Source organism: Artemia franciscana, chromosome 13 (assembly GCF_032884065.1).
Source record: "Artemia franciscana chromosome 13, ASM3288406v1, whole genome shotgun sequence".
NCBI classification, from domain to species: domain Eukaryota; kingdom Metazoa; phylum Arthropoda; class Branchiopoda; order Anostraca; family Artemiidae; genus Artemia; species Artemia franciscana.
The window spans coordinates 10,608,225-10,622,092 of NC_088875.1; the positions used below are offsets into that span (position 1 = coordinate 10,608,225).

General features: G+C 38.1%; 1 protein-coding gene across 1 annotated transcript in view; it reads right to left on the reverse strand.

Annotated features, from left to right (window-relative positions):
* Nucleotides 1-371: 371 nt before the first annotated feature.
* LOC136034504 (collagen alpha-1(I) chain-like) overlaps nucleotides 372-13,868 on the reverse strand; it is a 104,926-nt gene continuing 91,429 nt past the window's right edge. The window contains exons 20-22 of the mRNA XM_065715723.1: nucleotides 11,962-12,144; nucleotides 3,118-3,204; nucleotides 372-752 (exon numbers count right to left, since the gene is read on the reverse strand). Coding sequence (XP_065571795.1) covers nucleotides 577-752; nucleotides 3,118-3,204; nucleotides 11,962-12,144 — 446 coding nt within the window. The 3' untranslated portion in view covers nucleotides 372-576. The remainder of the gene's footprint in view (nucleotides 753-3,117; nucleotides 3,205-11,961; nucleotides 12,145-13,868) is intronic.

The following is a 13,868-nucleotide window of genomic DNA, read 5'->3' on the forward strand; positions in this document are numbered from 1 at the left end:
AAATGTTTTGGGAAGGGGGGACTCAAACTTCCTTATCCCCCTCTGGGTAAGGCCTTGTGTGTGAGTTAGTCTTATCTTTGATAAAAGGGTTTTCATTCGAAAAACTGAATAAAACAACAAAATTGCCTCCTCCCCCTCCTACATTTTAAAATACGTCCCCCATTACAATTCCGCGAATTGACGCTACCGTGTAGTTGGATTAGTTTCAGTGTCATTGTTTAAATACTAACCTGATTTACTTGGTTTAGTGAGGTTTATTTTAGTTCCCGGTGATATTCAGGGAAGACACTGACTGTGTTTTTTAATACCAACTGTAAATTACAAAAAATGAAAATATATGCAAATCGTGGTTCATTTTATGCTGCTGTACCTTCTTTAAGACGTAAATAAAACTTTATTTGAAACTTCACATTCTGTCAAATTTAAGAGCAAACAAAACTATTAAAAAAAATTACTTAATTAATCCAATGTAATTTAGTTATTCATCAGTCTGAAATCACGAAAAGGCAGTGCTCCTTCCTAATAAGCAAATAAAACCATCTACAGAAACGTTTATAGCTTAAACTAACTCGAATCTTAAGGTCCCTTCACATTTCCAGCAGTATAAGAAACTGGTGCCATGTTGCAGTTGCACACGCCAGCTGGTCCAGGCTCTCCGGGAATACCTCTCACACCGGGCATTCCTCTTCTACCGGGCTCTCCTCGGAGGCCTTGTTTACCAGGCTGACCAATGCCTGGTGGACCTGGAGGACCTAAAAATTTAAACGAGTTTAATTTTAAAAGTTTTTTAACAGATACCAAAATTGTGACTGTATCACAAATAAAAGAAAAATCCTTTGGGTATCATTTCCACAGTCTCAAGTCACAATCACCTAGGATCATGTGATCTATGTTCTGCTTAAATCTGTATGTCTCAGCATGACCAGAGTAACCTATTAGACTCGTATCCCAAGTTCATCGTTTCGAAAGAAAGGAAGAACCACTAACCCACAAATAAATAGAAATAGGCATCATATTCTTTTTAAATAAGATTATTTTAATGACTTCCAGATTTATCAAGATACTTTTAATATTCAAATTAGCTTCAAAATATTTCTTGTACCCAATCCTTCTGGTAAAAATTTGAATTCCAAAATTTTATAACTTGCATAATTATATCATGTGTTTAGGTGCAGTTTGGTATGAACTTTTCGAGTTGCTTAAATGGTAGAGTTTTTCTACGTAGTAGGCTGGTCAAAGAGTTAGTAGTGCAGTAATAGCTGGAAGAATAGACAATTGTATAGCGATATTATATACGATAATAATATTATCTACTTGATGTCACTGGTATGTCCAAAATCTTGGTATGGGTATTAGCATCGTATGTTGGGTGTGTCAGTACCTTAAGCTGGGTGTGTAAAACAGAAGTCCTTACACCAGCCAGTCACTCAAGAATTTTCGGTTTGCGTGATTTGAGACCTAAAGTGGACCACCCATCGAACCTACTGCCAATTTTATAGCTGATAGATATGCTGATTGCACCTTGTTTTAACAGTAATCATGAGAAAGATGTTCAATCTGTTTGATTAGAGGACCAACTTAGTAGTATCCCCTTTTTGGATTCCACAACACACATCCATGCATTCCACAACACACATATCCATGGATTTCACAGCACACATATCCCGTCACTTACGACAGCCCTGCTTTTAAACAAATCCCTATCCCATCATTCAGACGACAGCTAGTAGGTGTTTGTTACATCATAGAGAATGTTTTTCTAAGAGATACAGGTGTCTTATTGGCAACAACACGGGAATAAGGTTTAATTTGATTTTTACCTAATAGTGAGGGTTTAATTTGGTTACTACGTAACAGGGTGTGGGGTGTTACGTAATAAGACGTGTTAGAGTCCACTAATCAAGCAGGGAAGTTTTTTTAAAGACTTTTTTTCTTCCAGACATTTCAAGATATCCCGAGGCGTTTTTAAAGATATTTCTCTTCAAGACGTTCTAGACGTTTTTCAATGCGTTTCAAGACATCCCAAGAGGTGTTCTAAGGCGTTTTTCTTCATGAATTCTTTAGTTCTTACGTAATAGGGAATGTTTACTATTGTTAATGATGACGCATTCACACGTGACTTGTTTCTTCATGCCCCTGTGGAGGATCCCCGCTTGTAACTGAGGAAGACATACATGTGGGTGTTACATAATGAGGGTACACACATCGTTGATACATAATACTTTAAGAGTTTTTTTTCTTCGGGATTTCTTTTTATTTCAAGACGTTTTATTTTCAGGGAACCTTTAAATTCTAATGATTTTTGTCCCTATTAGGATTCAAAAGGACCATTTCCATCCAATGGAAATGCGCCTTAGACAGCTGTACCAACAATCTATTTCTAATATTATGGTTCAGAAAATAGATTCTATGAAATGACCTATTCCACACGTGGAGAATTCCCATGTCCCGCTTACTAGAATGATTAAGCTATTGATTGTGTGTTTCCTATGACTGCAATAACTGAGATGCTGAGAGGGAAAATCGATTAGTAGAAATTTCTTATGCTTGGTATGCACCTGCTTTCTAAGTAATGCTTTAGAAGGGTATTATAAACCCAGACAAAGCGGTTCTTCGCTTCTTAGCAAAATGATCCTAGAATTATGGAGGGTCCTTCTTAGAGAATTTCTAGAGATATTTTCGTAGAGAATGATGTAAACTTGTTCAAAACCTAGAAAGTACTCCTTCTTAGAGAATTTTGAAAGATTTTTTCTTAGAGAATGATCTAAGTTTGCTTAAAATATAAGAAAAGGGGGGCAGCTCTCTGATTGTTATTTTAACCTGAGACACGGCTCCACACCTGTTCCTGAAACTCTTCTCGTACTCCAAATGGTGCAGATAACACCACTGTCGTATTTTTGTCAAAATCGTGGGGGAGGGGGCAATGACAGTGAAAACTGAAAAATGAAACTGGAAAACTGAATCAAATAACGCCCCGGGATAAAACACTTCAGGAAACGCTGCTTAAGAGTTTCAAGGTATTGTCTCATGAGAATAATGATTATTGATAATTAAATTTTAGTACAAGCCCTTTCTCTCTTGTACGAGAATCGTAATGCTAAACTTTGTTTCATTTACCTGGCTTTCCTTCTGCACCCATTGGACCTTCATAGCCTTCGCCTTGAGCACCACGATCACCCTTTAATCCCATTGGTCCTTGAGGTCCTGAAAAAGAGAAACGAAATTCTAAAACATACCGAAAAAAATAATATTTTTCATAATGATTAAAGTGGAAAAGCGAATAAAAAATATATAAGGGATTCGACCCCTTTTTAATATCAAAATTCAGTAGACTCAATGAAAATCCATTTAAAGAAATTGATTCTTAGAGTTTAAACTGGAACTAATAAGACCCGCAAAATGAGTAAGAATAAATTGGATATATAATAAGTAGTACAGTATTTTTTTTTAAGAATAACTGAAGTAAAAGAACAAATTTAGTATACAACGTTGTTAATGCACTCTTAGTGTCAGAGGATCAGATACAAGAATATAGCAGAGAAGCTCAAGGAATCTGATGAATAAGCCCTTAAGAATAGTCTATTCTTAAAGTCTTAACTTGGGCAATACACAAGACCCACAAATAAACAAAATAGAGCAGTGGTAACCCATCCTAGCAAGAAACGCAGTAGTATTTTTAGGAGTAATCAAAGCAGAAAAAGTAAGTAAAATCACAGAAACTCAATAGACCTGATTCATCTAGCAATAAACTCATTGAAAAATTAGTTCTCACTAAAACCCGGTCTTCAATAACCGGACAGGTGCTCTTTGAGCTCTAAAATGGAGGAAGCAGCCTACTAATCTAGTCCCAGTACCCTAGGAAATCCTATAAATTATATTGTCTTTTTTTGACATCTTTTTTAATTGGGCTCCGAGGGGTGAGGCTAAATTTCTCCTCTTTTAGAATAAACAAAGATACTTTGTTGAACATATAATTATTATGTTCTTATGGCTTTGGATTTTTGGGAGTAGGAGGAATGAGGTATTACAAAAACAGATATTTGTCCCCTATTTCATTTTTCCTACTGGAATCAGCAAGTTTCTGCTCTGACTTTAGACCCATTAGAAAGAGTCTACCCGGGTACTGAACAACCGAATTAGTTTATCGTGAATTTTTTTTTTGCTGCAACCGAACGCTTTAGTCCAGGAAACATGCCCCAACGCAAACGATGTTGAAGGATAGTACTGTTTAGCACATACTGAAGGCAATATAATCTTTCCAGAAGGATTGTTTCAAATTGTAAATTTTTTTGCAGAAACAAATAGTTTTTTTTTGCCAAATAGACAGTTCTATTCGAAGATGGAAGAGTGTGAGAACTACAGTTCATGCTTGAGCGTATGTCGGAGTTTCCGGTCTGTGTTCTTTGTGATAGTAGCTTACCTCTAAAACAATAAATCACGGGTCAGTGATTTGCCATTCTTCGGCAGAACAGAGGATACTTTGTATCTTCATTATGATGTCAGTTATTTCCTTTTTCCAAAGTGCAAACATTTGCTTCTTTTCGCCCATATAATTTAGGGTTTTCAAAACAATCGGCTTAGCTTTATTCACCTTCACCTGTCATTCGTGATAATGTTTGTTGGATAATTTGCTAAATGGCGAAAGTAGACAGCTTCTTCAACATCTTTGGAGTCATTTCACAGAGAAAAGGCTGCAAAAGTTCCAAAGCTGACACCGATTTAATTTAGGTCACAGCGTTATTCTCCTAGCTATACACCGATTTATGTTACTTTTTTTTAACAATTCGTAACTTCAACGTTTCGATAAATGTTCTCGTAACTGATGTACTCTTTAACAAATTTTTTTGTGGTGACCGAATTTTGATTTTTGTCGTGGGCCTTTGGGCCATACCTATGACACTGTTCTCTGTTTACGATGAATGACCACGCCGATGACATTGGTACGTAGAGGATCTCATACAGACAATAATAGCTACTGTAACTCGCTCACCGAGTGTCTATGCGTCACACTTTCACTGTTTTGAAGGGGCGGATCAGCGCTTTCTGTATCAGCGAGCTAAACAGTAAAAACGAACAGTTCACTGAATGCCCATGGAAAGCATTTGATATATTCTTTCGTACCTTTTCGTCCTTTGACAGCCAGAAGTTTCATCCTATGTATTTTCACTCTTTATAAAAAAAACATCCGACACGTGAAGCTGAAATCATGGACAGCCATAGTCTAGAAAACCTACCTATGCCTCCTTTTTGCCTCTATGCATACCCGAATCTTTCCAGCATTATTAAAAAGGAAGAATAATCCCGAGACAATATTAGCCAGGAGGAAACACTTCTTGATTTGCAGATACTCGTAACGTTTCAGAAGCTAAACTTTTGACTAACCTTGAATTTGATTCCGGGTACACCCCCCCCTCCTCAAACCTAAATTCAAGCTCCTGAAATTTTCTAATTTTTGGATATATGATAGTCCCATTCCTTACGTCATTACCTGTTATGGAAATAGGTTTCAGCACAGAAGTTTTTATATTAGAATATCTGCTACTTATTTAAACCACAAGAAACTCTGGTTCGGGAAAGATTTGAGGTCGTTCGATCAAACAGTTCGTGGTAACGAACTGTAGTAAGGAGCGACCCGGCTCAATAGTAACCAAAACTCTAAAAAACTGAATTTTGATATCAATAGCTACATCAAAAGAATCGCATTTTAATGCTGATTTTAAATATATAAGTTTAATCAAGTTTAGTCTTACCCATCACAAGTTACGAGCCTGAAAAAATTTGCCTTATTTAAGAAAATAGGGGGAAACACCCCCTAAAAGTCGTAGAATCTTAACGAAAATGACACCATCAGATTCAGCGTGTCAGAAAACCCTACTGTAGAAGTTTCAAGCTCCAATCTACAAAAATGTGGAATTTCGTATTTTTTGCCAGAAGACAAATCACGGGTGCGTGTTTATTTGTTTGTTGTTTTTTTTTCTTTTTTCTTTTTCCCAGGGGTCATCGTATCGACCAAGTGGTCCTAGAATGTCGCAAGAGGGCTCATTCTAACGGAAATGAAAAGTTCTATTGCCCTTTTAAGTGACCAAAAAAATTGGAGGGCATCTAGGCCCCCTCCCACGCTCATTTTTTTCCTAAAGTCAACAAATCAAAATTTTGAGATAGCCATTTTGTTCAGCATAGTCGAAAACCATAATAACTATGTCTTTGGAGATGACTTACTCCCCCACAATCCCTGTGGGAGGGGCTACAAGTTACAAACTTTGACCAGTGTTTACATATAGTAATGGTTATTGGGAAGTGTACAGACGTTTTCAGGGGGATTTTATTTTGTTTGGGGGTGGGGGCTATGTTGGAAGATATTTCCTTGGAGGAATCTGTCATGGGGGAAGAAAAATTCAATAAAAAGGGCACAGGATTTTCTAGCATTACTATAAGAAAACAATGAAAAATAAATATGAAAACGTTTTTTCAAATGAAAGGAAGGGGGTAGCATTGAAACTTAAAACGAACAGAGATTATTACGCAAATGAGGGGTTCTAAAAATACTTTAGCATAAAGGGCGAGGTATTTAGGAGGAGATAAATACCTCGCTCTTTATGCTAAAGTATTTTTAGTAATTTAAACTATTTATTCTACGGCCTTTCTGATTCAGGGGTCATTCTTAAAGAATTGGGACAAAACTTACGATTTAGTGTAAAGAGCGAGGTATTAACGAGGGTACAAACCCCCTCGTATACATAATAAAAATATAAGATTATGAAAGTTTGTTACGTAAGTTAATTCTTAAGTTACGTATATTTTTATGGCACTTGGTATTAACCAAGTGACATATAGCAGTCGCCAATTCTGTCGGTCTGTCGGTCTGTCTGTCGGTCCCGGTTTTGCTACTTTAGGCACTTCCAGGTAAGCTAGGACGATGAAATTTGGCAAGCGTATCAGGGACCGGACCAGATTAAATTAGAAATAGTCGTTTTCCCGTTTTGACCATCTGGGGGGGGGAGTGGGGGCCCGGTTAATTCGCAAAAAATAGAAAAAATGAAGTATTTTGAACTTATTAGCGGGTGATTGGATCTTAATGAAATTTGATGTTTGGAATGATATTGTGTCTCAGAGCTTTTATTTTAAATTCCGACCGGATCTGATGACACTGGGGGGGAGTTGGAGGGGGAAAACCTAAAGTCCCGGTTTTTCTACTTTAGGCACTTCCAGGTAAGCTAGGACGATGAAATTTTGCAAGCGTATCAGGGACCGGACCAGATTAAATTAGAAATAGTCGTTTTCCCGATTTGACCATCTGGGGGGGGGGGAGTGGGGGCCGGTTAATCCGGAAAAAATAGAAAAAAGTAAGTATTTTTAACTTATGAGCGGGTGATTGGATCTTAATGAAATTTGATGTTTGGAATGATATTTTGTCTCAGAGCTCTTATTTTAAATCCCGACTGGGTCTGATGACATTGGGGGGAGTTGGGGGGGGGAACCTAAAATCTTGGAAAACACTTATAGTGGAGGGATCGGGATGAAACTTGATGGGAAAAATAAGCGCAAGTCCCAGATACATGATTGACATAATCGGAACTGATTTGCTCTCTTTGGGGTAGTTGGGGGGGGGGAGTAATTCTTAAAAATTAGAAAAATTAGGTATTTTCAACTTACGAACGGGTTATCGGATCTCAATGAAATTTGATGTTTAGAAGGATATCGTGTCTTAGAGCTCTTATTTTAAAACCCAACCGGATCTGGTGATGGGGGCGGGGAGTTGATAGGGGGAAATCTAAAGCTTGGAAAACACTTAGAGTGGAGGGATCGGGATTAAACTTGGGCGGGGAGTTGATAGGGGGAAATCTAAAGCTTGGAAAACACTTAGAGTGGAGGGATCGGGATTAAACTTGGTGGGAAAAAAACACGAGTCCTAGATACATGATTGACATAACCAGAATGGATCCGCTCTCTTTGGGGTAGTTGGGGGGGGGGGGGGGGTTAATTCTGAAAAATTAGAAAAAATGAGGTATTTTTAACTTACGAACGGGTGATTGGATCTCCATGAAATTTGATTTTTAGAAGGATATCGTGTCTCAAAGCTCTTATTTTAAATCCTAACCGGATCTGGTGACATTGGGGGAAGTTTGGGGTGGGGAAACCTAAAATGATGGGAAACGCTTAGATTGGAGGGATTGGGATGAAACTTGGTTGGAAAAATAAGCAGAAGTCTTGCATACGTGATTTACATAATTGGAACGGATCCACTCAATTGCGGAGGGGGTAATTCTGAAAAATAAGAAAAATGACGTATTTTTAACTTACGAAGGAGTGATCGGATCTTCATGAAACTTCATATTTAGAAGGACCTCGTAACTCCAATATCTTATTTTAAATCTCAACCGGATCAGGCGTAATTGGGGGGGGGCAGTTGGGGGGACCGAAAATCTTAGAAAATACTTATAGCGGTGAGATCAGGATGAAACTGGATGGGAAGAGTAGAAACCTGTCTAAGATACGTGACTGACATAACTGGACCAGATCTGCTCTCTTTGGTGGAATTGGGGGGGGGGGGGGGTAATATTGAAAATTGAGGTATTTGTAACTTACGAAAGGGTGACCAGATCTTAATGAAATTTGATATTTAGAAGGATCTTGTGCTTTAAAGTTCTAATTTCAAATTCCGACCAGATCCTTTGACATTCGGGGGAGTTGGAGGGGGGAACCGGAATTCTTGGAAAACATGAAAATTGGAGTATAGACCATCTGGGGGGGGGAGTGGGGGCCCGGTTAATTCGCAAAAAATAGAAAAAATGAAGTATTTTTAACTTATCAGCGGGTGATTGGATCTTAATGAAATTTGATGTTTGGAATGATATTGTGTCTCAGAGCTTTTATTTTAAATTCCGACCGGATCTGATGACACTGGGGGGGAGTTGGAGGGGGAAAACCTAAAGTCCCGGTTTTTCTACTTTAGGCACTTCCAGGTAAGCTAGGACGATGAAATTTTGCAAGCGTATCAGGGACCGGACCAGATTAAATTAGAAATAGTCGTTTTCCCGATTTGACCATCTGGGGGGGGGGGGAGTGGGGGCCGGTTAATCCGGAAAAATAGAAAAAATGAAGTATTTTTAACTTATGAGCGGGTGATTGGATCTTAATGAAATTTGATGTTTGGAATGATATTGTGTCTCAGAGCTCTTATTTTAAATCCCGACTGGGTCTGATGACATTGGGGGGAGTTGGGGGGGGGAACCTAAAATCTTGGAAAACACTTATAGTGGAGGGATCGGGATGAAACTTGATGGGAAAAATAAGCGCAAGTCCCAGATACATGATTGACATAATCGGAACTGATTTGCTCTCTTTGGGGTAGTTGGGGGGGGGGAGTAATTCTTAAAAATTAGAAAAATTAGGTATTTTCAACTTACGAACGGGTTATCGGATCTCAATGAAATTTGATGTTTAGAAGGATATCGTGTCTTAGAGCTCTTATTTTAAAACCCAACCGGATCTGGTGATGGGGGCGGGGAGTTGATAGGGGGAAATCTAAAGCTTGGAAAACACTTAGAGTGGAGGGATCGGGATTAAACTTGGGCGGGGAGTTGATAGGGGGAAATCTAAAGCTTGGAAAACACTTAGAGTGGAGGGATCGGGATTAAACTTGGTGGGAAAAAAACACGAGTCCTAGATACATGATTGACATAACCAGAATGGATCCGCTCTCTTTGGAGTAGTTGGGGGGGGGGGGGGGTTAATTCTGAAAAATTAGAAAAAATGAGGTATTTTTAACTTACGAACGGGTGATTGGATCTCCATGAAATTTGATTTTTAGAAGGATATCGTGTCTCAAAGCTCTTATTTTAAATCCTAACCGGATCTGGTGACATTGGGGGAAGTTTGGGGTGGGGAAACCTAAAATGATGGGAAACGCTTAGATTGGAGGGATTGGGATGAAACTTGGTTGGAAAAATAAGCAGAAGTCTTGCATACGTGATTTACATAATTGGAACGGATCCACTCAATTGCGGAGGGGGGTAATTCTGAAAAATAAGAAAAATGACGTATTTTTAACTTACGAAGGAGTGATCGGATCTTCATGAAACTTCATATTTAGAAGGACCTCGTAACTCCAATATCTTATTTTAAATCTCAGCCGGATCAGGCGTAATTGGGGGGGGGGGCAGTTGGGGGGACCGAAAATCTTAGAAAATACTTATAGCGGTGAGATCAGGATGAAACTGGATGGGAAGAGTAGAAACCTGTCTAAGATACGTGACTGACATAACTGGACCAGATCTGCTCTCTTTGGTGGAATTGGGGGGGGGGGGGTAATATTGAAAATTGAGGTATTTGTAACTTACGAAAGGGTGACCAGATCTTAATGAAATTTGATATTTAGAAGGATCTTGTGCTTTAAAGTTCTAATTTCAAATTCCGACCAGATCCTTTGACATTCGGGGGAGTTGGAGGGGGGAACCGGAATTCTTGGAAAACATGAAAATTGGAGTATTTATATCTTACGAATAGATGATCGGATCGTAATGAAATTTGATTTTTAGAAGGAATTCATGTCTCAGAGCTCTTATTTCAAATCCCGACCAGATCTTTTGACATTGTGGGGATTTGGAGGGGGAAATCTTGGAAAAACACTTGGAGTGTAGGAATCGGGATGAAGCTTGGTGGATAGAATAAACAAATGTCCTTGATACGTGATTGACAGAATCGTACTGGATTCGCTCTCTTTGGGGGAGTTGGGGGGAGGGGTTCAGTGATTTGGCGAGTTCGGTGCTTCTGGACGTGATAGGGCGATGAAAATTGGTTGGCGTGTCAGGGAGCTGCACAATTTGACTTGATAAAGTCGTTTTCCCAGATTCGACCATCTGGGGGGCAAAGGGGAGAGGAAAAATTAGAAAAAATTAGGTATTTATAACTTACGAGTGGGTGATCGGATCTTAATGATTTTGATATTTAGAAGGACTTTGTGACTCAGAGCTCTTATTTTAAATGTTGACCGGCATTAAGCCTCTTATTTTCCTTTTTAAATCAATCTATTGATTCATAGAATTTTGCTAGAGCTCATACCATATGATCTCTTGGCTCTTAGCTCTTCTCGCCTTGTCACAAGTGCCATATGAGCTCTTAGCTCTTGTTTACTAATAAAAACATTCGTTAAAAATTAAAAGTTCTAGTTGCATTCTTAAGTAACCGAAAAATTGGAGGGCAACTAGACCTCCTTCTCCACCCTTTATTTCTCAAAATCGTCTGATCGAAACTAAGAGAAAGCCATTTAGCCAAAAAAAGAATTAATATACAAATTTCATTTTAATAATTTATGTGAGGAGAGCCAAAACCAAACATGCATTAATTCAAAAACGTTCAGAAATTAAATAAAAAAAAACTAATTTTTTTAGCTGAAAGTAAGGAGTGACATTAAAACTTAAAACGAACAGAAATTACTCCGTATATGAAATGGGTTGTCCCCTCCGCAATCCCTCGCTCTTTACGCTAAAGTTTGATTCTTTGCCACAATTCTATTTTTTAAAACAATTAAAAGCTTTAGCGTAAAGCGTATTGTTATGCAGCAGAGGAAAAACAAAATTCAGTTATTGCGTGAAACTCAGTCGTGCGGGTTCTGGATTCTGTTTTAATTATTTCCATTCTTGATGGTTTTTCTTGTCATATATACACATATAGTTATCGCTTTTCTTTATAATTTATTACAATTAATTTTAGATTTACTTCCAACTTTGAATATGCGTTAAGTGTTTAACTGGATTGTTAAAGCCTTAAAGCTTATAGTTCGATGCTTTCTTTAAAATAAATTTGTTTGCTTCATCTTCTTCCTTTTATTTGCTCTGCAGTTGGAATTTTTTAGCATAGAGGTAAGATTTAAGTATCTTAAAAGATACTAAATTGTAGTTACCATTCGTAAGCTTTTAATTTGTCAATTTTTGTTGGAGTAATAAATCTTGGAAGACTTACCTTCAGGGCCAGGAGGTCCTGGCTCACCCGGAACACCAGTTAGTCCTCTTTCACCAGGGAATCCTCTAGGACCAGCAGGGCCAACTGGTCCTGTCACACCTTGTGGTCCTGGATGACCTCGTAAACCTCGTCCCGGTCGTCCTGGAGGCCCTTGTAACTGAGCTGTCAATTCAACGATTTGCTCTATAAAAGAAGTTGATGATGGATATATGGCAGAAAAAAAAAGTTAGATCATCAATATATGTAGTGAAAGCAAAACTTTTCAAATGGGAAGCTCTTTGGCACCTATAGTCTACAGTAAAGCAAAGGCCAGTTAAGGACTCCAATGAGGCTTAAGTTTGGTGTTGGGCTTTTTTCAACGTGAGAAATTCATTTATGGAAGATTTCAAGCTAAAATACAGTATAAAGAATTAGCAGCGCTTCAAATGTCACTTTTTGTGAGTATAAACAGTATAAACAGTGGAGTTCTAAAAGGGAGGGATAGAAAAAGGACCTGCAAAGACGTGTTTTACTCCAGAGGGTTTTGTGCTGGGAGTTGAGTAGTCAGCAGAAAAAGGATTGCTTGCGAGGATGTGCAACTAAACACGAAAACCAGAATGATAACTGAAGAAATTTAAGAACTGGTGGGTGAAACCAGGCTCTGAGAAAAAAAAATAATATACTCAATACACAATTAATAGTGATCTATTTGCTGCGAATTTCGCAAAGAGTCATGTGGGGAGGCAGTGGGTTTGATTTCAGCTTAATAATACGGGACACAGAGTTGGGACCCATCTATAAATGGGTTCCAACAAGAAAGGATGATGAGCAGGACTCTGTGTCAGAGCGTTTGTCGCAGCTCACCTCCAGCGGGCCGAAGCAGTATCCGGAGCCAAAGAATGTGATCAGTTCAAAACAAACCGTCAAAAAGGACGCATCAAAAGTAAAAAAAAATGATGACACTAAGGATTTAAAATGTGCAAAAATGCCGAACAAAATTTAAGATAAGTTATGGCTAAGAGTGATGAAACTGTGAAGAAGCCAGTTGATGTAAATTTGAAAAGTAGGAAAGTGAAATCTAAAAAGGCAATAAAAAATACTACAAAGGTAGATTTGAAAGCGTTTGATGCAGAGAAGAAATCGAAATCGCCTCAAAGGGTGCCAAATGCTCCAATTCAGTCAAAACAGGGTATTAAGAAACTACTAGAATCTACGATCCGTTTCAAACTTTTAGCAACAACCGGATGGCTGGCACCAACCTCCATTACACTTCCTGGCTAAAAATGCATGAAACACAGATGAGGACCGCCGGTTTGGATTGTGGAGGCTAATGCCTCTTTTTTCTATTTCCTTTTTTTGCAGAAAAACATAATATATTAATATTTTTTACGCATCTATGAATTCTTTTTAGCCACCAAACAGGCACAAAATGTGTATTTCTAATGGTCTCTGTCGAGCGGGTTTCTAACCAGGATTCCAAAATCTTTTTCTAAAGCCTGTGACTACTATATTTCCAGAAAATTACCAGTCCCACAATGTGACAAGTCGATACTAAGATAATGAAACTCATTTTAAGCATTGGTGTATGACATAATCGAGCGGATAATATTTATTTGGGATTGGTTTATTTCATAACAGATTATTTCATTATTTCTAATATAAATGAACTTTTCATCTTGGATGTTAATACACGGTGTCGTTCTATTTCCAAGAAACTATTAGAATTCGCCTTTTCGTCCATGTCACAAAAAATGAATAGATTATTTTTAGGCTAGATATCATGAAAAGAGAAATCACCAATGCAACAGCACAAACACACACAAAAAAAAAGAAAAAAGAGAGAGACAGAAGGAGAAAAGGAAGTAAGGTTACCCATGAGCAAATCCATTCATTTCTAAAAGAATGAGAATCATACACATAGGTCTTTA